The sequence below is a fragment of the Barbus barbus genome (genome assembly GCF_936440315.1).
Source record: "Barbus barbus genome assembly, chromosome: 47".
NCBI classification, from domain to species: Eukaryota; Metazoa; Chordata; class Actinopteri; order Cypriniformes; family Cyprinidae; genus Barbus; species Barbus barbus.
In genome coordinates this window covers 20,631,336-20,656,926 of record NC_136725.1, presented here as the reverse complement: position 1 = coordinate 20,656,926, position 25,591 = coordinate 20,631,336, and the positions used below count along the sequence as shown (strand labels likewise).

The following is a 25,591-nucleotide window of genomic DNA, read 5'->3' as shown; positions in this document are numbered from 1 at the left end:
AAACACAGCTCAAGTAATGGTAGATTCAGCAGCCGGTCAAGGATTCGGCATTGATCCAGTCCTCACATTTCCCACCTGTGGACATCTTGATATATGCATGCACTGACCTTGCTGTTGGGCTAAAGGTTAGTTGTTAATGGAATCTGAAAATGCCACATTGATGAAAATAAAAGTGATCAATTTAGCCATCAGCTGATATCATCCTGGTGATATTTTTTTATGTCTTAAAAGACTGAAGAAGAGAAATTATATTTGTTGAAATTATAAATTGTTGTTGGTTTTCCTTTAAAGAAATACCAGATTGCAGGTTTTAATCCCAACACTGTAACATTATTAAAAATATCAACAGTATAAGAAGCTTTTATTATTCAAGGTCCTCAGTTCACAGTTTTAGTGCAGAAATAATTTGATCAAACTGGTTGAAATGTTTTAGAGAGAGACAAACTAACACCTCAGAATATCACAGAATTCATTTCTAATACTTACTGATGAACTTCTGTTGCTTTCCCTCCAAAATAATCTCACAATCTGGAGGATGATATTCAGATGAACAGGGATTTTACAAAAATGGATGGTGACAATGTGACATTGAGCACACTGGAAAAAAAGAATATGTTTAGTTTGAAACATGTGTATATGAGAAAGAAAACATGAAGAAACACTTGAAATATTTCCAAATCTATTTTTAAAGATTGCAATCCACTATAGAGTACATTTCACCCCCCTCCATCTTCAAAATGTGAATTTATTTTATCCAATACAATTATACACAGACAGCCTACAGTATATTATTCTGCGCAGTAAGAATGACTGGTTCACCATGTCATTTGAGTTTTGTTTCTAGATATAGATATTTAAGTTTTCAAATAACTTGAACTGAAAGAGCACACTCTGAGCTTTGATTTGAGCGAAGGTTACGGAATTAAAGATCTTTAATATATATTCCGCCCCTTTTTAAGAGACCAAAATTAATTGGACAATTGACTCAAAAGCTGTTTCATGGACAGGTGTAGGCTATTCCTTCGTTATTTCTACATCAATTAAGCAGGTAAAAGGTCTGGAGTTGATTCTAAGTGTGCCAGTTGTATTTGGAAGCTGTTGCTGTGAACCCACATGTGGTCAAAGGATCTTTCCATACAAGGGAAACAGACTTCAAAAACAAAACAAATCCATCAGAGATAGCAAGAACATTAGTAGGAGTGGCCAGATCAACAGTTTGGTACATTCTGAGAGAGAAAAAAAAAAGATAACGCACTGGTGAGCTCAGCAAAATAAAAAGACCTGGACGTCCACGAAGGACAACAGTGGTGATGATCGGAGAATCCTCTCCATGATAAAGACAAACCCTTTCACAACATCCAGCCAAGTGAAGAACACTCTACAGGAGGCAGACGTGTCTCTGTCAAAGTCTATAATCAAGAGAAGACTTCACCAGAGCAAATACAGAGGCTTCACCACAAGGTGCAAACAAGACCAGATTAGGCTTTGCCAAAAACATCTAAAAAAGCCAGACCACTTCTGGAAAAGCATTCTTTGGATGGCTGAAATTAAAGATTAATGAAAAGATTAACCTGTACCAGAATTACGGGTAGAAACAGTATGGAGATGGCTTGGAGCAGCTCATGATCCAAAGCACACATCATCATCTGTGAAACATGGAGTGGAGTGAAGCATGAGCATGGCTTCCAGTGGCTCTGGGTTACTGGTGGTTAGTGATGATGAGACAGAAGACAGAAGCAGCCGGAAGAATTCTGAAGTGTTTAGGGATATACTCTCTGCCCAGATTCAGCCAAATGCAGCAAAGTTGATTGGGCGGCGCTTCATAGTACAGATGGATGATGACCCAAAACATACAGCACAAGCAACCCAGGAGTTTTTGAAGGTAAAAAAGTGGATTATTCTGCAATGGCCAAGTCAATCTCCTGATCTCAACCCGATTGAGCTGCATTTCACTCGCTGAAGACAAAACTAAAGGCAGAAAGACCCACAAACAAACAATAACTGAAGTTAGCTGCAGTAAAGGCCTGGCAAAGCATCACAAAGGTGGTGTCCATGAGTTCCAGACTTAAGGTACTCATTGCCTGCAAAGAATTCTCAACAAAATATTAAAAATGAACATTTTATTTATGATTATATTTATTTGTCAAATTACATCTGAGCCCCTGAAAATGGGGGACTGTGTATAAAAATGGTTGTAATTCCTAAGCTTTTTATATTTTATTTTTGTTCAACCCCTTGGACTAAAGCTTAAAGTCTGCACTTTAATTTAATCTTGATTGTTTTAATTTAAAGTCTGTTCTGGTTGCATACAGAGCCGAAATTATGAAAATTGTGTCAGTGTCCAAGTATATGGACCTGTGTTGTTTTTAAGTTTTCAAATTACTCGAACTGAAGTCTGCAGTTTTTATTTTTATTCGGCTTTTTGTTCTCAAAACACGTCTGAAAGTCAAACAGTGAAAAGTGACAGTAAGGAGGTTGCGCGTGTTCACTGGTGCGTGACTGGAAAGGTGCAGCGCGCGGTGTCAAGCCTGGTTCGACGCTGCGCGGACACGCGAGCCACAGGAGCGCGTTTGGTGAGGCGCGCCGAGTACGCGCTCGCGATTTAGTCTACAGCATGTTCTGAAGACACTGGGACAAGAGCACTGACATTTCATTTGCTCGTTTGGATCTATTTCTTCCAACCCAATCTTAAAACAACTAAACTAATTCTTCGTTTCTTTGCTGAAATGCTTTTTCCTCTTATTATTTATTGATCATGGATCCTCTATACATCACTTCGCAAAACTCAAGCGGCAATGGGACCAGCGGTTTACTGGTCAATGACACGGATGTGTCCTCGAACCAGTTCGTTCAGCCGGTGTGCCAGATAGTTCTGTGGGCCATCGCGTACTGCTGTATAGTTCTGGTGTCAGTTGTTGGAAATATCACGGTCATCTGGATCATTTTAGCGCATAAGCGCATGAGAACTGTGACCAACTATTTTCTAGTCAATCTTGCGTTCGCAGAGGCTTCAATGTCGGCTTTCAATACCGTTATTAACTTTGTGTATGCAGTGCACAACGAGTGGTACTTCGGACTTGTTTACTGCAGATTTCACAACTTCTTTCCAATAGCAGCTGTCTTCGCTAGTATTTACTCCATGACAGCAATAGCCCTGGACAGGTGAGCTATTTGTGTTTTTCGGTACATGCACTATGGTATACTTTGAAGGACCTTGGACGTCATTGTAAATATCATAGTACATGAATATCCATGGTAGGCTATATATCGAACAGCACTGTATTACCAGCACTTTACAAGCATGGTCCTACCACAGCAGTGTAACTAACTCTCAGAAGAGAGTAAATAAGGTAATTACTCCTCCGCTTTATTGTCCCTGTTAATGTAATGAGTCCTTTATTTCCGCCTCCATAGTAGAACGTTAATTTCGCATCTAGAAAGGGGGACTTGTTAGTGAGACGCACACATGGACAAAAAGGGAAAAAATATCATGTCGCTCTAAACACTCCGAAATCATTCTAAAGAAAAGGAGGGGATAATTAAGCACCTAGCTGGAACGGGAACAAGGTATTGTGTTTGGTTTGTTTAATGTTTATGTGCATTGATATGTAGGTTAATTTATTCGACTTGAAGTGTTTAAATGTGTATCACTTATGTCATGTGAAGTTATGTTAACAAACTTTTCAGCATTGTTAATACTGACTGAGGCAACGCCATAAAAAGGTTTTTATAAATGGCTATTTGTAATATTGTTATATATATATATACAATATATTGTTTAATGTGGCCTTCGGCTAATGTTTGGGTTCGTAAGAGCTAATTTGATGTTATTTATCTGTCCTGTAGCTCTTACGGTGTTTCAAGAAGAAAAAAGCGTAAGAAAATAAAGGCTTTTTGAAATATCAGTACGCTTCACCATTGTCTGGCTGGGGTTTTGCTACAGTAAGAGCTTGACCCGCATCGATACTGACGACGTGTTGTCTACGACGGGACACGGAGGGTCTTCACGGCGCCGGCTACAGCTTCTGCTACATCGTGTCATCAAGAGGCATCCTCACGCCTCGCGCCTGACCTACTTTGGACAGCGGTCTCATGGATTCGGTGCAATGGTCAAGTACAGCCACACTCACGGACATTGATGTGGGACTGTGAGTATTAACCCACTATTATACAGTCTATAGTACAGCAATAAGGCGAACAACGGATGAACGGCTTCTCGGACTGAACATTTAATACTTACCGGCTCAGCAACGAGAGCAACAAAAAACTGTGGTTACATTTGCACTCATGCCTGCATGCATCCACATGGACTCTTTCTAATTAAGGACCCTTAGACATTTTTATTTTGGACTTTGCATTTATTCACTTAGTTAAATGTGTTTTTTTTTTGAGGATTTCATATTTACATTTCTCGCACTTTGGATTTAAGAACTTTGATAACTTTGTTTATTGTGGTATTCACACTGTCAATTACCAGTTATTTGAGTGTCTATATGTAAATGCATATGTGCTAGCTACTTTAATCTGATGTTCTGATATTTTGTTTATACAGTTCATAACGAGGGCTTTATCGTATCTGCTAAGGGGTTTTCTTCTGCCATTAGAGTTAAAAATTTTAGGTGATAATGTCAGAGTCAGGTAATGAGATAGAGGTGGAGGAGCAGATAGCAGGTTATCAGCATGAAGAATTACAAGGTGAAGCCCACATAATGGTAGACTCGTCAGAGAGACCGTGTCTGAAGGAAACAAATGAAGCTAAACAACAAAGTCTAACTGATCTCCAAGGCAAGTTTAATAAGGATGATAATGCTCTTGAAGGTCCAAGACGCTCTGAACGCACACGCCATCCTACTGAGAAGATGCGCGCACATCAATATGAAGAGGCCAAGAAAAAGGAGAAAAGGCTGTATGCCATGTACGAGCAGTGGAAGCTCCACACACGGAAGGCAAGAGATCAGCTAAAGACTTATATGTCAGAGAGTCAGCTCTGGCCTCTCATTGAAGAGCTTAAGAGAGACAAAGAAGACGTAATGAACATTTATTATGAAATTCGAAATCTCACCACACCCTCCACCGACATAAGAAGAAGAGTTGATACATGTGAATCGGTGACCACAGAAATCATCAACATTGCCTACAGCAGAGCTATAGATGATGAAAGCGGGTTTAATGAGCAGCAGGAAAGACACCGCCTTCATGAACTGCTCCGCCATGACTATGCAAAGTCTGTCTATGGATCTGCAGCTTCTTTGATAAGTCACAGCCAGTCCGACCACTACTCCATATCTTCAGCCATGACAGCAAAACGCGTGGATGCAGCAGCTGAACTAGCAGTAAAAGAAGCAAATTATCAGATGCTGCTAGAGGAAGAAAGGCAAAAGGAATCCATAAGAGAGTTAGAGGAACAACAACGCAAGGCTCTAGAGGCACAAAGGCGTGAGTTGGAGCGATTGCAGGCAGAGAAAGAGATACGGGCAGCTCAAGCCAAGTTGCAGATCTACGAAAAGGAGACAGATCACAAGGATGCTAACTATGTTAAAAAGGAAAGGAACATGGAAGCAAAGAATATGCCTGTAACTACAGCGCCCCTCTCTCAAGTTGCATCGCCCCGTTATACAGACATTCCCTCTCTCGCTCAGATCCTTCAAGACAACATAGCCTTAAATAGGCTTCCTGTTCCTGAGCCATTTGTCTTCAATGGCGATCCCATACAATTCATTGAATGGAAGGCAGCATTCACCTCACTCATTGACCAAAGAGTAATCACACCAGCTGAAAAACTATACTACCTGAAAAAATACGTTGGTGGCCCAGCACGGCAGGTTTTAGATGGCAACTTCTACCGAAATGACAATGAAGCATACCAGGACGCATGGGACAAACTAGAACGTCGCTTTGGCCAGCCATTTGCCATTCAGAAAGCATTCAGAGAGAGGCTCACCAACTGGCCGAGAATTCCATCAAAGGATGCTGAAGGACTGAGACGCTTCTCAGATTTTCTGAATGCTTGTCAAGATGCCATTCCTCATGTCAAGGGTCTCGACATATTAAATGACTGGGAGGAGAATCGGAAGCTCGTTCACAAATTACCAGACTGGGCAGCTTTACGCTGGAACCGACAAGTCACGCAAAGCCTAAATGAAAATCAAGAATTCCCAAGTTTCAAGGAGTTTGCTAGATTCACGTCAAATGAAGCCGAGATTGCTTGCAATCCCATTACGTCCTTTCATGCCCTTCGTTCATCAGATTCTATCACTGAGAAGAGAAATCTCAGAGAAGTGAAGAAAAACAAGGCCAGTGTTCTTACCACTCAAACAGTCACTGACAATGAAAATCACAAGTCAGAACAGAGGAAGGTTAAGACTTCATGTATTCTTTGTCAAGATAATAGACACCAGCTTCATGCATGCTCCAAGTTCACTGAGATGGTGTTGGTTGAGCGACGCAACTACATAAAGGAGAAGAAACTCTGCTATGGATGCCTGAAACCCGGCCACAGTGTGAGAGACTGCCGTCATCGTCATTTTTGTGACCACTGTAAGGGAAAGCATCCTACAGCCCTGCATGATGACAACTATAAAAGGGAAAGGTCTACATCAGAACCAGAGACAAATCAAGGTGCTGCTGCAACGTCACTCAGTGTATCAGGTGAAGGCTCATTCAACACATCAATGGTGATACCAGTCTGGGTTTCATCTAAAAATGATCCAACTACTGAGAAACTTGTCTATGCACTACTCGACACTCAAAGCGATACCACGTTTATTGACCAAGAAGTGAGTGATGGTCTTGATGCTGACAAGTATCCAGTGAAACTGAAGTTGACGACGATGAGTGGAAAGGATACAGTGCTCACAAGCGAAGGTGTCTCTGGACTTCGTGTTAGAGGATATAGTTCTGCAGTTCAAGTTGATCTTCCAGTCGCCTATACAAAGGACTGCATACCTGTTAACCGCTCTCACATTCCCACTTGTGAGACGGCTAAACAGTGGAGTCATCTTGCAGAAATAGTGGATGAAATCCAACCACTGAAGGACTGTGTAGTAGGTCTTTTGATCGGCTACAACTGCTCAAGAGCTATGGCACCAAGGCAAGTCCTTTTAGGAGAAGACGAGGATCCCTACGCTGTAAGGACTGATTTAGGATGGAGTATTGTAGGGCGCTCACTACAAAATCATGATGCGTTGAGCACACATCATCTGTGTCACAGAATTTCAGTTAAGGAGCTACCTCCGATAACTCCTACCGACGTCATTCGCATCTTAGAGTCTGACTTCAAAGATGGCAGTGACGACAGCAAAATTGTGTCACAAGACGACATCACATTCCTCAACAGACTGGATGATGGAATAAGGAAAAATATGCATGGCCATTATGAAATGCCTCTGCCCTTCAAAACCAGACCCAGCTTGCCTGACAACAAAGGCTCAGCTATGACACGCCTCCTTCACCTCAAAAGGAAATTGCAACGGGATGAAAGGTATAAGAAGCATTATGTTGAGTTCATGGAGGAAGTCATCGGAAACGGAGATGCTGAGCAGGTCAAGGACGGTGGGAGTGAAGGGGAGAGATGGTATATTCCCCATCATGGCGTGCATCATGCGAAGAAGCCAGATAAACTTCGTGTAGTGTTCGATTGCTCAGCCAGATACAAAGGAACAAGCTTGAATGATCACCTCCTCTCTGGGCCTGACATGTTGAACAACTTAAGTGGAGTTCTCATCCGTTTCCGACAGCACCCCGTTGCAGTGATGTGCGACATTCAGAAGATGTTCCATCAGTTTCATGTGGTTGAAGCTGATCGAAACTTTCTGCGCTTTCTTTGGTGGAAGCAAGGAGATTTGAACTCCCAGCCCAGCGAGTTTCGCATGAAAGTGCATCTGTTTGGTGCAGCTTCCTCTCCGGGATGTGCAAACTATGGGATGAAACATCTAGCTAAGGAGAATCGCGACATCTACACTCAAGGCTCGAGATTTGTTATGAGGGACTTTTATGTAGACGATGGGCTCGCAAGTGTTGAAAACACTGAAGATGCTATTCAGCTTGCCAGGGAAGCTCGTGAACTCTGCGCTATGGGTGGTCTCCGTCTACATAAGTTTGTGTCTAATGACAGAAAGGTTTTAGAGAGTATACCACTCTCCGAACGAGCAACCAACGTGAAGGATATGGATCTCGCATTTGATGATTTGCCACTCGAGAGAGCTCTCGGGATGCAATGGGATGTGGAATCTGACCGCTTCAGGCTTAACGTCAGCCTCAAGGAACAGCCAGCAACACGACGCGGCGTTTTATCTACAGTGGCTTCTCTGTACGATCCTCTTGGGTTTGTGGCGCCAATCGTCCTCAAAGCGAAGATCATTCTTCAGGAGATGTGCAGACGGGGCACTGGCTGGGACGATCCTCTCACTGACGAGCTTCGCCCGAAATGGGAACAATGGAGAAGTGATCTAGCCCACTTAGATAATTTCACCATGTCCCGTACATACTCACCTGCTGGATTTGGAAGGGTCTCAAAGACAGAGCTGCATCACTTTTCTGATGCCAGTATGAAGGGTTACGGCCAGTGTTCATACCTGCGACTCCAAAACGAAGAGGGCGATATTCATTGTGCCTTAGTTGTAGGAAAATCACGTGTCTCTCCAATCAAGGTCACTACCATCCCTAGATTAGAATTGACAGCAGCAGTTGTTTCCGTGAAGATAAGCAACATGCTTAAGGAGGAAATGGGATGTATTAATGCAGAGGAGTTCTTCTGGACCGACTCTAAAGTGGTCTTAGGTTATATAAGAAACGAAGCACGACGATTCCACACGTTTGTGGCTAACCGGATTCAGAAGATTCAGCTCAGCTCAGCCCCACAACAGTGGCGATATGTCCCAACAAACGAGAATCCTGCTGACCATGCTTCTCGGGGCTTAACTGCCAGTGAGTTTTTGTCATCTACCTGGCTCACTGGGCCCAAGTTCTTATGGAACAAGGAAATAAAGCTGTCTACAGATGAAGCACCAGAGTTAACAGTCGGAGATCCAGAGGTTAGGAGTGCTCTAGCGCTCAGTACCAAAACCACTGAACGCGTGAGCCTCATTGATCGCTTGTCTAAGTTCTCATCTTGGTCGCTAGCTACACGAGCGGTTGCACGCATTCTCAGGCGCATAAGCAAGAACAGATCAAACAGTCTCACCACTGTAACAGAACGAGAAGAGGCAGAACATTGCCTAATCAAAGATCTGCAGAAAAAAGTGTATAAAGAAGAGTTGAAACTGCTGAGCAAAGGGATCCCTCTACCACATCACAATCCGTTACACTCTCTTGACGCTTTTCTCCACGACGACGGTGTCCTCAGGGTGGGAGGGAGACTGTGCAACTCCTCTCTTCCCAACTTCATCAAGCACCCTGCAATCATTCCCAAAGATCATCATATCACAAGGATGATTATTGCCTATCACCACGAGAAGATGAAACATCAAGGTAAAGGTCTTACCATTAATGAAATAAGACGCAGTGGCTACTGGATAACAGGAATCAACCGGGCAGTTGCATCCTACATTCGTCAATGTGTCACCTGTAGACGGCAACGCAAACCTATGGAAGAGCAAAGGATGGCCGATCTACCCCCTGAACGGTTGGAGCCATCGCCTCCCTTCACTTTCTGCGGCATGGACTGCTTCGGGCCATTCCTTACAAAACAAGGAAGAAAAGAGAACAAGAGGTACGGTCTTATCTTCTCTTGTCTTAGCTCCCGTGCTATTCATATTGAGATTCTTGAAGACATGTCGACAGATGCCTTCATCAATGGTCTTCGATGTTTCATCGCTATACGTGGTGCTGTTCGTCAGATCAAGTCTGATCAAGGAAGCAACTTCGTAGGAGCCAAAAATGAGTTCAGAGAAGCTCTAAAGGAAGTCGATGCAGACCGTCTGACTGTATTTCTTGCAGAGAAGCAGTGCGACTTCAGCATGAACGCACCCCATTCTAGCCATGCAGGAGGGGTGTGGGAAAGACAAATAAGGACAGTGAGAAGCGTTCTGAGGTCCACTCTTGCTCTTTCCTCTGGTAGACTAAATGATGCTTCGCTACGGGCCTTTTTCTATGAGGCTATGGCTATAGTCAACAGTCGTCCTCTGACTGTTGACAACCTCAGTGACCCCCATAGCCTCGAACCACTCACCCCTAATCATCTTCTGACGATGAAATCTGTTCAGGCCTTGCCTCCCCCTGGTGAATTTGTCAGAGAAGATGTGTATAGCAAGAAAAGGTGGAGACATGTTCAATACCTTGCAGAACAGTTTTGGAGTCGATGGCGAAAGGAATACCTTGCCAACATTGCTCTCAGACAGCGCTGGCATGCTCCAAGAAGAAATTTACAAGTTGGAGATGTTGTAATCATAAAAGGAGAGGATGTGCACAGGAACGAGTGGAGATTGGGTAGAGTTTCAGAAGCCACTACTGATAAAGATGGACTTGTACGGAGAGTTAAAATCCAGCTTGGTGACAGTAAGCTTGGCAAGAAAGGAGAGCGTCTTCACAAGGTGTCCGAAGTTGAGCGCCCAGTCCAGAAGCTTGTTCTGCTGCTGGAGACTAACTAAATCTGCTCCTTCCCTCCATAGCGCATAATATTACATAGTTATAGTTATGTTTCCAACTTTGGCTTAAGTTTTTTTTTTGTTTGTTTTTATACAGGCTCAGGGAAGGCAATTTTCAGTTAAAATCATTCGTGCCTAATGCAGTCTGTGTACCGTTCCATTATTCACTCATGATTGGTGGGAGTGTAACTAACTCTCAGAAGAGAGTAAATAAGGTAATTACTCCTCCGCTTTATTGTCCCTGTTAATGTAATGAGTCCTTTATTTCCGCCTCCATAGTAGAACGTTAATTTCGCATCTAGAAAGGGGGACTTGTTAGTGAGACGCACACATGGACAAAAAGGGAAAAAATATCATGTCGCTCTAAACACTCCGAAATCATTCTAAAGAAAAGGAGGGGATAATTAAGCACCTAGCTGGAACGGGAACAAGGTATTGTGTTTGGTTTGTTTAATGTTTATGTGCATTGATATGTAGGTTAATTTATTCGACTTGAAGTGTTTAAATGTGTATCACTTATGTCATGTGAAGTTATGTTAACAAACTTTTCAGCATTGTTAATACTGACTGAGGCAACGCCATAAAAAGGTTTTTATAAATGGCTATTTGTAATATTGTTATATATATATATATACAATATATTGTTTAATGTGGCCTTCTGCTAATGTTTGGGTTCGTAAGAGCTAATTTGATGTTATTTATCTGTCCTGTAGCTCTTACGGTGTTTCAAGAAGAAAAAAGCGTAAGAAAATAAAGGCTTTTTGAAATATCAGTACGCTTCACCATTGTCTGGCTGGGGTTTTGCTACAAGCAGTGTTGAGTGTAATGCAGTACCAAAGAATGCAAGTTACTTCTAATAGTATAGATAGTCCTAATAGTATATACTATAACAATTCTATATAAAACAGTAGTGAATTTAACATTAACATTTTTACATGTAATGTTAAAATAAATGTTTTAATATAACCTTTAAATACTTTGGTCAGTTCAGGAATGATTTCTAGAATTTTATATTATTTATTTTAAATAATTAAAGAGCAGTTTCATGTCTATCCGGCTAGGCAGATGTAGAATTTATAAAGCACTTAAAAGGTAATGCAGTCATTTTTAGAGAGAGTAATTAGTAATCCAAATACACTGCTGAAGATCTAATTAGTAGCTAATTAATTGCTTTTTAGAGTAATTTACCCAACACTGTACCACAGTAAAATTTTGTAATCCTAACTGGGTATAAAACGCATGTTCCTTTATCTCTGCTGCGTGTGCATGCAACAGACGGATGCTAAAAAAATATTTCTCTATTGGAGCATTTCTGATTTATAGTACACTGGTTTTTTGTACTATGGTATTATTACTTTTAGTAAGAGGTAGTTTTACCTTAAGTGCTTTGGAGTACCATGTAAATGCCATAGTGCATGAATAATGCCACTATTCAGTATTGGCATCTGATACCATCACTAATAATACCACCACTTTTTGGGAGGATGGAATTGGTGCAATTCATACCTGTATAGGAAAACCGTTAAAACTCAAAACAAAGAACAAAGCTTTATCCTTTCTATTACATCTGAGAGAACCCTTGGTTGCAGGAAAAACCCCAGCCCCAGCCCACTAAAAAGACAAGCTCAACTAGTCATCTCACTCACTCCCCAAATCCAATCAGCAGGACTAGGCAAATAATTTAGGGGCAATTCAAGCTGATGATGCTCCTTTGAGTTTGCATAAATAGCAGGTCATTGCCTTTGTTAAACTCCCCCTGCAGGTACATGGCTATCATCCACCCACTCCAGCAGCGCCTGTCGTCCGCTGAGACCAAGCTGGTGGTGGGGGTGATCTGGGCCCTTGCGCTGCTCCTGGCTTTCCCCCAGTACTATTTTTCCAGCACCGCTCAGCTGCCAGGACGTGTTGTGTGCTACATCAACTGGCCAGAGTACAGCGTGTGGGATTTTCAAAAGACGTAAGTCTGCTCTGTCAAAGTCAGTAGCTATGTATCTGTAAAATGAAAAATCAAAAGTGTGGCAAATACTCTAAGATAAACTTTGTTTTGAACAACCAAAAATGCATATTTGTTGGACAGCCAATCCTGAAGTATTACATTTGAAAATGTCAAAATACACCGGAAACTGGACATGAACTACAGTCAAACTCAAAGCTTGAGTGGCACTTCAAAACACCTGAAATGAATACTCAATAATAATATGAAAAAGACAATGATAATTCCAATCCCTCTTGGAGCTCTAAATTGCCCAAAAATGCATTCTCGCCTCCCCCTCTTTTCCTTCCATTCTGGCACCTTGAGCAAAGGGAACAAACTTTGAAGTTTGTACAGTGTGGTCTATCTCCTCCTGCAAGGCAGCACTGCCTATTTTAGCAAAACACCAACAACATAACAATGAAAAATCTGAAAATGCAATTGAAAACAATAGGGAGCACTCTCAATTGTATTTCGTAGGACTGGTACCAAGTGTGTGGCATGGTCTGATTTATGATATGAATCTTTAAACTGTGGCTAAATAGCACTACACCCCATCTTGCATCTTACTCACATATTTATCAGCTACTGAATGAGTTTTGATAGGTCTTCACACATGGTCAGCGCTCTAATTCCTACCAACTCCAATTCGATTCTCCAATATCCTTCCAGTCTCCTGCAATGGCTGCATAGGTGACAGGTGCCGATGGCATATGGTTATTTCCATAACAGCTTAGTTGTTCACCCACGTGTACAGCCAGTCTTCCTGCAGGCTTCCCCCTGTCACTCCAATGCGGTGAGCATGTCTACCTCCTTCAAGTGACATAACCTGTCAGACCTCGCCAATCTGACTTTGCAAGATTTATTTCTTCAGGTTGTTCTTGAGCTTTTGTCTGTCCAAACTTTTTTAAAGGTACTAAAGGACCAAATCTTGGTTACACTGGCAGTGGAGATGAGGAGCACTTATCAGTGGACCCTGTTTAACTGGCTGGTAGATCTTGATGGATGATGGATAGCCAGGGAGGGACAGAAAAGGGGAAATAGAGAGAACGGGAGAAATAGATTCAAAGCAACTAATGTTTTCTTTCACACACATATTTTTGCATCTAGCGACTGAAATCTGCAGGATTTTGGCAAGTGCACTACACTGTTTTGTTTTTGGGCAATCACCCGTCACGTTAGCGTGATTGTTTTTTTTTTCATACCACAAAAAGCAAGAAGCATTTTTGAAATTAATCAACTGGACAATATTAAATTCTCTCTCACTCACTGAGAGAGCTATGGATGCTTGAAAAGCAGTAAATACCCACATCTCCTTTGGCTCATCCTAAATGGCGTGTCTGTAGGACGTTCAGTCAAAACAACAAAAGAGGAAAAGGCATTTACATTGCTTTTTTTGGACAGTCTTGTGGGACAGGGATTCAGAACGTTTGTGGTAATGCGTGAAAGGCCTGTGTTTATTTTCCCTCCATACTTCTCCGGTGAGGCGAGTGTCTTTCTAGATAAGCCTCGAGCTAATTAGCATGTTGAATTGTACATCGCTCCAAAAGAAAATAGAGGCACTGTCACAGCGCCCGAATCCTGTGAGCATTCACAGTTCACGATTCAAAAGTTTTCCAGCGGTTATTTTTAAATGGCAGCTAATGTGAGAAAACACTTGGGACTCTGAGGTGTTGGTGTGTGGCATCCTTGTGTAAAAATGTGCACTGAAAAATATGTCTCAACAACTTTGGGTCTATTTTCATCTTGGGCTTCTTGTCTTGTTCTTGTTCATTGGCTGCCTCCAATTCCAATTCTCCATCTGGCTGTTTTCTGTCTCCTCTCACAGGTATTACGTCTGTGTGGTTGTGCTTATCTACTTTCTGCCTTTGCTCATCATGGGTTGTGCTTACCTGGTGGTGGGATGTACTCTCTGGGCTAGTGAGATTCCTGGGGACTCTTCAGACCGCTATCGAGAGCAGCTAACCGCCAAACGGAAGGTTATCAACTGTAGAGCGTCTCACATAAAAGCTTAAATGTCAGTTGCCTTGCTGAAAAGACCAGCTTGGATGGATAGTCACCTAGCAAAATTTACCTGTTGAAGCTGATCATTTTTGCTGGTCTTTTCAACAAGACCATGTAGGAACATGACTATTGTTTGCTTTAGGTCACTAGGTAAGCAACTAATCCAGGTTTTTAACTTACTTCAGCTACTTCTACTTTAAAGGGTTAGTTCACCCCAAAATGAAAATTCTGTCATTCATTACTCACCCTAATGTCATTCCAAACCCGTAAGACCTTCATTCATGTTCAGAACACAACTTAAAGTGCCCCTGTTATGGGTAATGAGAGGCTCATATTTTGGTTTTGGGAGTCCCCAACAACAGGTTGGCAGGTCAAAAAACACTTTCATTTTCTTATAATATGCATTTATTTTTTTTTACCTTTTTTGCCTCAACGACTCCCAAACGATTCGTTCAACAATTTTTCTAAACCCCTCCTTTGCGTGACGCTAATCTGCGGTGATTGGTCCGATTTAATTTAAAGCAGTGTTTGTGAGTGCAGTGCTGCTTTGTGTGCAGTCGTTACCGGGGAAACAGCTATTTTTTAATGTTCCAAAAGCAGCACCTAGTGGCAAAGAATGAATTTGCATTTTCATTCAGACCAATGCGAAAATCAAGTTTTCCCAGGTCTGCGCACGCAACAATTGGGCAGGTGATATGCTAATGTTTCATGTTTCAAATGACTCATTTCAATGATTCAGAGTCGACTCTTTCTTTTGAGAGACAATAACTTTATACACAGTGCATTTTCAGATTTAAAACTTTGCAGGATGTTTTCATTCACTTAGAGCTGTTACACACTGCATGAAAGGTAATTTTCAAAAATCCATAATAGTGGCACTTTAATATATTTTTGATACATTCTGAGAGCTTTCTGACCCTCCATAGACAGCAACGCAACTGAAATGTTCCCAGACCCAGAAACGTAGTAAGGACATTGGTAAAACAGTCCATGTAACATCAGAGGTTCAACCGCAATTTTGTGATACAACGACACATGCACTGCATCTTTTTTACGTGCAGAGGAACACCCGCACATCCGTCTTGGCTTCTGATGTGTTCTCCGTCAGCAGAACCACACGCATGCGTTGTTTACTTGCAGAGGAAAGCAATGCGCATGTGTTGTAATACTCTCCATAATGGCAGAATATACGTTTTGGAGGAGAAAAATTGTTGAATAAAGTTGTTATTTTTGTTTTCTTTGTGCACAAAAAGTATTCTTGTAGCTTCACAAAATTGCGGTTGAACCTCTGATGTCACATGGACTGTTTTACCCATGTCCTTACTAAGTTTCTGTGCCTGGGAACATTTTAGTTGCGTTGCTGTCTATGGAGGGTCAGAAAGCTCTCGGATTTCATCAAAAAATCTTAATTTGTGTTATGAAGATAAACAAAGGTCTTATGGGTTAGGAACGACATTAGGGTGACTAATTAATGACAGAATTTTCATTTTGGGGTGAACTATCCCTTTAACTTCTGTAGGTGGTGAAGATGATGATTGTCGTTGTGTGCACCTTCGCCATCTGCTGGCTGCCCTACCATGTCTACTTCCTGCTGCACCAGTTCCTTCCCCACTTGTTTGAGGAACGGTACATCCAGCAGGTGTACTTAGGAATTATGTGGCTTGCCATGAGCTCCACCATGTACAATCCCATCATCTACTGTCTTCTCAATGACAGGTAAGAGTTGCTTTAGAAGCAAACATTTCAGGTTTAGGGGCAAACTTGTCATGCAATACTCTGTGCAGGTTTCGAGCTGGATTCCAGCAGGCATTCTCCTGGTGTCCTTGTGTCCCTCAAGGCTCATATGAAGGTCTGGAGCTCAAGTCAACTCGCTATCTTCAGACACAGGCCAGCATTTACCACGCCAGCCGAATGGAGACCACAGTATCCACAGTGATGCCGGTAATCGAGGGGGACCTTCAGGAGAATACAAATCGATGTTCCATAGATCTCACATCTAATGGTTCTTCACAAAGCGCCTCCAAGACTGTATCAGAGTCATCCAGCTTCTATTCTAGCAACAATTTACCTTAAAAAAGGAATGTGGAAATACTTTCAGTGTTAAAATAGCACTCTCGTAAGGAGAAGGGCAAATGATACATGTTCCACGGAAGGTCGTAACGTGAGATACAACAAACCAAAACAGGTTTTTAGGGTTTTTTAGGGATGAAAGGCTAATATGTGAAAACGTCATAGTATATTGGTCAACATAACATCTAAAGACTGTGGAGCATTAATACTGTCTTTGTGTTTAGCAAAATTGTACTACTCGAGGAGCCGACTAGAAATCATACCTGTAAGTGTTCAACCCAATCAGCATTTGCTCCAGGACCCATGGGTTTGTTTAGGAAAACTTGACCAGCTGATCCCCTTGGCAACGATCTGTCTGTCATTACTGCAGGTTGTTAATGATACGATATCCAACGTGACGACGTGGAAGGATCTGCACCTGTTGTTGCATATTACTGGACTACAAAGGCGACAATGTAAAGGATTTGTCTGGAAGGCAGAGGGTCATGATAAATATAGCGCAGCGAGAAACAGCAATCACAAATGCTGTTGAGTATCAGTTGCAGCTATACTGCCTTCACTAGAAGACAATATTAAATACATTTTACTGTGGTTATGTTTATTTTTATATTTTAAGTCTATCATTTTTTGTATTTCAATAACAGTGTTATTTATGTAAATGAAAACCTAGCTTTTGTTTCGTGGCCACTGATTGTTTTATCTTGATAAAAAAAGAAAGTGTATAAAAAGACATTCAGACATAGATATTCATAGAAGCTGTGCATTGTGTATATATATATATATATATATATATATATATATATATATATATATATATATATATATATATATATATATATATATATATATATATATATATATATAGTAAATGCCTAGCTATACAGCTTGTACAGAAATTCCTGCGACAACTGCAGATCTTTTTCAGCATTATCAAAATTTAGATTCCAGTAAGTTCTAGTTCTATGTGAGGTCCAATTCTTGCATGGTGGTTGTTGTACATTGGTGTATAACATCATGATGTTGTTTGTGCTTGCTTTACATGCCTTTTCAGCCCAAATTGTAGAGGCTCTTGCTTTGTTGGGCAGGTGTGAGAGCTGCTTTGATGCTTGTAGAGGAACAAAAGAGCAGCGATGTTGCACCTTTTGAACTGCTGTGCAGCTGCATGCACTAGCATCTCCACTATTGTGATATCTCAGCCCTCTTAATGGACACATGTTAAAACAGACAGAAACACAGTACTGGTTAGACTTGCTTCTACATAGTGCGACAAATCACCAGCTGCATGTTCTCTTTTTTTTTTATCCTATTTGATTTGTTTTGTATTCATTGTCCCAACCAGATTTTTGAAGGCCAGATATTTTATCATAAACACATTTTTGGGACCATAATATTAAGGTTATGCATCATATGAGGACATATATGAGATTGAATGGGTCCATTTCTGAGATCTAGAATGTAGTATGCTCGAAAAGTTAAGTTGATTTCATTTTTAGCAGACACACATTTAAAATCTACAGTCTTTCTTTCTCTAGAATATGGAACAAAAATGTTAATTCATGTTGTCCCTGTTGAAAAACAGCATATGCTGGTTAGGTATGTTTGGAAGCATGGCTGCTGGTTGGAGCTGGTTTAAGCTGGTCATGAGCTATTTAAGCTGGTCCTAAGCAACTAGCTCCTGCTCAGGACCAGCTCATGACCAGCAGCCATACTCTAACCAGCATATGCTGGATTTTTCAACAGGGGTCAACAAGGACATAGACAATTTCTTTGTCCAATCAAATGCTCTCTAAAATGAGAACGTCCTCACTATCACCAGTCACTGAATTTTGCAATTGTAATCAAAAATCATGGTTTAAAAGACATAACCTAAAGACCAAAAAGATGCTGTATGTCTTATTCCAACTTCCTGTTACAATATTAAGTACATCATCAATGGACAGAAAGTTGTATGTTAAAATCATTTCATGGGATTTTCAACCAGAGTACTAATACAGTTGTTCAGAAACGCTGCCGACACCAGAAACATTAGTGAGCACAAAATCAACTTTTGGCTGAGCCAGAAACAATAAAGTTTTTAAAGTACCACAGAGCTGCATATATTACACTCAGCATTCAAATTATTCTGATTTATGTACATATGATGTATGTAATCTGTTCATGTAAAAGACTTAAATTAATTGAAGCTATTGCTTTGTATGTATAAAATACTTGAGGGTGTATAAGAGCTTTAAATGTATAGCCTTACACTGAAACATTACTGTGTACTTTGAAGCTATTGCTTGATTATGTGAAATGGCTCTTGTTTGCCTCTCTGCTTCGCTCAATAAAAATGATCAGATACAATTACCATTCTGATGTAATATATTGAATTAATTCCAAACTTAACAAAATAACTTTGCAGCCTCTGAAATGTCTTTTCTTTTTTTGGTGATGTAGCCAAGCAAAAAAAAAAAAAAAAAAAACTAATTTACTGGTCCTTGCTCCCTGTCCAGAGACAAACTGCAACTGTGCCGTACTTCAGACAGGCACTATTTCTAAAAGCATTACTACTAATACTACATCAGGCTGTTCAGACAACAATAAGAACACCCTGGCAAGTTTCAGCAGTGCTCTCAAAGGTTCTGTTCACTGGGGAGAAAATGAAATCTGTTGGGTTCAATATTTTCGAGGTATGCTGCGTGCTCTGACAAGATATCTGGCATCGGCCTCCATCAACTCTCTCTTCTTCTCTATAAAGCAATGTTCAGGTAGTGGATTGCATCAAACTCTAATTTAATTTAATGAACTTTTTCATTAGACTTCTATAGAGAAGCACTCAGAAACACATGTTTTTGCCAAAGATAGGCTATAGGGGTAACAATAAACATTCAAAGTTCAGGCCAAAGCTGCATTGTCCCTACATCTTATGTATTGAACATTGGCTAGATTTGCTGAAAAATTTAAAGACTTGAGATTGATAGTTTGGGAGGCCAAAAAAAAAAAAAAAAAGAAATCATAAAAACATAGCTTTATTTAAGTTACTATATGGTCATTATTATTGCAAATAAAAAAATAAGAAATAATTTAATATAATAAATATGTGTTTTTGGGTGCACATGAAATATGTTGTTTGGAATATAATAGAAATAGCGAGACAAGAGTATAACACTTTGATTTAAATCAGAGAGAAACCAAGCAAAAAACATTCGATGTACATCCAAATCATATTTTAAAAATGATAATACATGCAAATATATATTTTTAAATTATTTAAAATATATACTTATTAAATTCTATTTTTTTTTTACATTTTCTTCACAAAAATAATTTATTAATTTAATGTGTAAAGATAATAATCTGCTTTTTAATTTGCAGGATTATCTGCTTTTTAATACGCTGGATATTACTACTACTACTAATAATAATAATAAAAAAAAACGTATTGCTGAGCCTTGCAGTGTAAACAATATACTGTCAGAAAAAACAACAGCTTGTAGCCTTAAAAGAACAACTTTTTACCTAATTTAAGACTTAAATGTGCATATTAGTACATAAGAGTAATAATATGTACCCTGCTATACACCTTTTAGGGGGAAATAAGGTTAAACAAATGTCCCTTTGAAAGTGTGTTGTATACATTTTATCCCATTGTTCACCCAATGACGGCTCTGAATTCCAAACATATGATAGAGAACACATTCTCATTTTCAGACCTGCTCTCCAACCCCGTATAAAAGACCAGAATATGATTTACCTTGAAAGGATCTTTGAGCATCACTCACTCGATGAGAGCGGCTCCCGGGACCTGGTGTGCACAGAAGGTTGTGTTAGTTTAAGTCTTGATATAATCAGATGCTACAGGGACCTGTCATTCAATCTTTTGAATGGCTAAATGGATTTTAATGATATGCTTTATGGAGTCCAAGCAAACATATCAAAGAATGCCTCTTTAACAAATGATTAATCACAGCACCCCAAGCCATTTGCATAGAATAATTATAATTATACATACTAGCCTAGATATTCCCTGATTGATGAGGCCTAGTGGCTGTCTGCATCTACAATACTCAGTTATTAATAGTGAATCACAAAGCTTAGGAAGATAGAGGGAAAACAAGCAAGAGAAGTGCATTAAAGTGCTTCGTCTTCCTCTTCATCATCCTCCCTCCACGCTTCGAGCAAAACAAATAGCCTAAGCACAGCAATGGACAAAAGAGCAGTTACGCTCAATGCACTAAATAATCTCATCGACGTGTAATGCTGAATTTTGGTGAGCTGTAATCCTCTTAGTGAATGATATCTATGGCCTTGTGTATCTAAATTGCCTCGGTGACAATAAAGCAGTTACAAAAGTAAAAATCCCATTCATTTTCTCCATAGAGCAATAAACTATGAACCTTTTAGGGCAGACTGGGGTTGTTAAAAGATGAAATATGCCTCTGCAGAAACCCCAGTCACAAGTCAATGTGATTTTAACTTTATAAAAAATAAAATATATAAATAAAAACACAACCCATTATTCTGAAAAAAAAAAAAACACTGATCAGAGAAGCCACTGTTTGAAATTCTGTCAAAAGAGCTGAACTACTGCGACCGGCTCATATGAAGCATTACAAATGAGGCAATCAAGTTTTGCTACCCAAAAATCTTACATATGTGAATGTTTTGCAATATACTTAAAATATATCATTTTTACATGCTATTGATGCCTTAAAGTTGCTTGATGTGAGGAGTAGTTAGTCTAGGACTTTTTTTACTTAAATCAAAGTTTGTCCTGTATGATCTCAGAGTGTTTTGGATCAGTTTATGGCTTTAAACACATTTTATGAAATAAAAAAAAGATATTTTATTACTGTTCATTACAATCTGCAGTGGCGAGGATTGTTTCTCATCTGCGTGTTTAATGGCACTACTTGAAACACTGCTGCTGCCAATAATCAATACTGGGTGAATGAAACAAGCTAATCTCAATCAAAAGATCAATGCCAATATTTTTTCTCATATTTGTTCACAAGGCTTATGAAGCAAGATGGTGCATATGGTCCCATAAATGAGAAATATGATCCCATATATGAGAAATATTACATGAAGAGTGGCATCGCAAAAAAATAAAATTAATAAAATTAACCAAAAAGACATGGAAAGCAAGCATAGTACATGAAGTTAGTACAAAAACCAAGTCCAAGTCACATGTCAATGAAATCATGGGTAAATGTGCTTATTGTCAGCTTATTGTTATTGTCACAATTAAAAAAAAATCTTACTTCCTTTATGATATACAATTTATTTATACAATACCATAATGCTTTTGAAAGAAGTCTCTTATGCTCACCTATGCTGCATTAACTGAATCAAAAATACAATAAAAAGTAATATTTTGAAATATTATTAATATAATTTAAAAGAAATCATTCTAATATGCTGATTTGCTGCTCAAGAAACATTTATTATTGTTATCAGTGTTGAATAATATAACATTGTTCTAGAAAAAATAATAGATTTTTATGGATTCCTTGATAAACAGAAAGTTAATGCATCCTTGCTGTATAAAAGTATTAATTTCTTACTCATCCCAAACCTTTGAATGGCAGGATCTATTTTTCTTAATTTTAGGGATTTTTGTATTTGGGATGGACATGGATGGACATGTTTTCCTGAGCTTCACCCATCATCATATTGTGCATAAGCATTAATATTCTGTGTCTACCCCTTGCTTTAATTTCACACCAGACTTTGGTCACGCCTGGGTTCCAGACATCAAAGATGTCAGAGGGGTCTCCACAATTACATTTAGGTTTGATGTTTCTTGAAGGGATGACCTGCACCCACCCTTTGGACGTCAAAGCCACTCACTCCAGCACGGGTGGTAACAGCAGCCAAACTATCATCAGACACAACAGGAATACAAACACCAAATTACTCAGGTGAACACTGACTCCAAGAGACACGAAAGGCATGGAAAACAAATTAAACGGAGACAAACCAAATGTCCCAACAGGTAGTGCATGCATGTTAACTTCCCATTACGTTTGATGGACACAAACAACTGGCGTCCACAAATAGAACAATCTATGGACTGGCCAGAACCCAACGGAGCTCATTAGATATTTGAAGCGTGTTTTCTCTTTGCATTCTTCCCTTGAAGAACTGCTGCCTGGGTTGTCAAATCTGGTTCAGTGTTGTTCTGGCTGTTTCTTGATTGCCTCGTCAACACTGAGGACACAGAGGTTAAATCCAAGAAATATAAATCATTACACCACCCACAAAGTGGCAGACCACCGCAATAGAGTAGTGAGGTTTAAAGGAACAGTTCACCCAAAAATGAAAATTTGCTGAAAATGAACTCACCCTCAGGCCATCCAAAATGTGGAGAAATTTGTTCAGTCGTCAAAAAAGCTTCAGAGAAATTTAACATGAAGTCACTTGCTCACCAATGAATTCTCTGAAGTGAATGGGTGCCGTCAGAATGAGAGTCCAAACAACTGATAAAACATCACAATAATCCACACCACTCTAGTCCATTAATTAATGCCTTAAATGTTGAAATGCTGCATGCTTGTGAGAATAAATCCATCAAGGTATTTTTACTTAAAATACGAGTCCATATCTATATTAATGCTTCTTCCAGTGAAAAAGTACATCCATTGTTGTCCAATCACATCAAAATCCATAAGATATTTTTTTATATATTTTTATGAATAAAAACACAGCCCTGAAATTATTCAGAAAAAAAAAAAAAAAAAAACACTGATCAGAGAAGCCACTGTTTTCACTTATAAACGGTGCTTGATCTGTGCAGATTTCTCTCCTGATTCAGACAAGATCAACTTTTCACTGGAGGAAGTCATATTATGGACTATAAACCGAAGCAACGGTTTAATTATGTTTTTTTTTTATTACAAACACAGCTGTTCACTTCAAAAGACATGAATTAATGGGCTGGACTGGTGTGGATTATTGTGATGTTTTTATCAGCTGTTTGGATCCTTAATGTGACGGCACCCATTCACTGAAGAGGATCATTGGTGAGCCTCTTGGATGGTCTGATTTTCAGCAAATTTTCATTTTTGCGTGAACTACTCCTTTAATTATAGATTTGAGATATGGTTAATTTAAGTGTCTGTATAAAGCACTATATTTCACATGCAAGACAGATTTGTGGCCATGACACCTATAGGCTAGCTTAATCAGCAGCGAGGGTCAAGGAAACACAGAGACGTGTGTCCCCTCGGGACATGTGACTGAAGCACAGAAAAGGTCACATCTACACGTTTACCAACTTCATCGATTGATTTGCCATCAAACAGATAGCCTTTTCTCTTTCTGCACGTTTTGTTTCAAATGTTGAAGGTGTCCTGATGACCTGCATTGATAAAGTGTTAACCCTCATGTGTTGTTTGGGATCTGGGAGACCCCAAGGACCTTTACATACATCAAAACACATACTTAACATCGATGCTTTAGGTTGACACTTATCGACTTTTGAGAACTGATTCTAAATCAAAATTTCAACTTGCTTTAAATGTCATCCATACATTATTAGTCAAAAAAAAAAAAATCACAATTATTCAAGAAAATCCAGAAAGTGGCTAATATACTGAAACCATAACCAAGCAATTTGGTGCAGTTGCTGGTATATGGCCAAAAACCTTGTAATGTACATCAATACCATACCATTGGTGTTAGATAAGAAGTTAAAGTAAACATGCTAGAAAACTGTGCGCTTTCAAGAATGTACATTGTACAATGTACACAGTTCATTTAAACGATAAAGCTGATTCTCTTTAACTTTATGTTGTTATGCTGTTTTGTGTTCATCATGTTTTGTGTCCCATTTTCTCTTTTTACATTGATTATCACTCTATATAAACTAATACAATCAGATACAAAAATAATTTCTTAAATATTTTTTTTTTTACAATACATACTGATAAATTTAACATTCATTTCAATGGCATGAGACGACTGGATGCTTTCAACTGATTTCCTATTGAACAGTCACCAACTCAGTTGCATTGGTCAAACTTCAGTGAATTAAGTAAACTCGATCATAATGCGGTCCAATTGATTCAAACTTATGACTTTAATTATTCAGTTCAAGCTATTCTCTAGCAAAACCAGATCAAGAAAGTCATTCATTTTTGAATTTTGACATCACTTGTAATGTTATTATATTATTATTTTTTTTTAAAGCCGACCCAATAATGTTAAACCATTATTGGGTCGCAAAATGATTCACTGTTTTGGAACGCTCCAATCAAATTGCGAATCGTTTGATTCAGATCAGGGCTTCAAATTGCTTATTACAAATCATTTGATTTTGGTCAGGACTTCGGAATGCATATCGCAAACCATTTGATATAGATCGTAACTTTGCGTATCGCAAATCATTTGAATCGGTTTGAACTTTGAAGCAGGTTCCTGAATCATTACATGAATTGAATTATTCGCAATCTGTGCCCCGAAGTCACAATCTGATGGTTTGCGAATCATTTTTAAGATTGGGACATCAGAGCGCATATCACAAATCATTTGATTTAGATCGGAACTTCAGAACTGATTTGTGAATCATTTTGCAAATTGAATGATTCACGACCGGCACTCCGAAGTTACAATATGAAATAATGGTTTGTGAATCATTGTTTGGATCAGGACTTCGGGTCACAGATCATCATTTGATTCAGATCAGGACTTCGGAGCGCGAATTGCAAATCACTAATTTTGTTTGGGACTTCGGTGTGGGTTCGCGAATAATTTGATTCAGATCGCGTTTTCTGTGCAGGTTCAGGAATCACTGATTCAGATCGGGACTTCGGTGCGGGTTTGCAAATCATTTGATTCCGATTGGAACTTCGGACTTTTATTAAACAGTACAAAACGTCAAACCATTAAGTACAGTTATAAAACCAAAACAAAGAAAAACGAAAGAATACACAAATACAAATGCCTTAAAGGGGTCATATGATGTTGCTAAAAGAACATT

The 25,591-nt window shown here is 39.5% G+C and overlaps 1 protein-coding gene across 1 annotated transcript; it reads left to right on the top strand.

Moving 5' to 3' along the window:
• Nucleotides 1-2,585: 2,585 nt before the first annotated feature.
• LOC306866093 (substance-P receptor-like) lies at nt 2,586-17,372 on the top strand. Its single transcript, XM_079411102.1, has 5 exons — nt 2,586-3,162; nt 12,346-12,540; nt 14,384-14,534; nt 16,079-16,275; nt 16,344-17,372. Exons 1-5 carry the CDS (start codon nt 2,756-2,758, stop codon nt 16,630-16,632), a joined length of 1,239 nt encoding a protein of 412 aa, XP_079267228.1. The 5' UTR covers nt 2,586-2,755; the 3' UTR covers nt 16,633-17,372.
• The last annotated feature ends 8,219 nt before the right edge of the window (nt 17,373-25,591 follow it).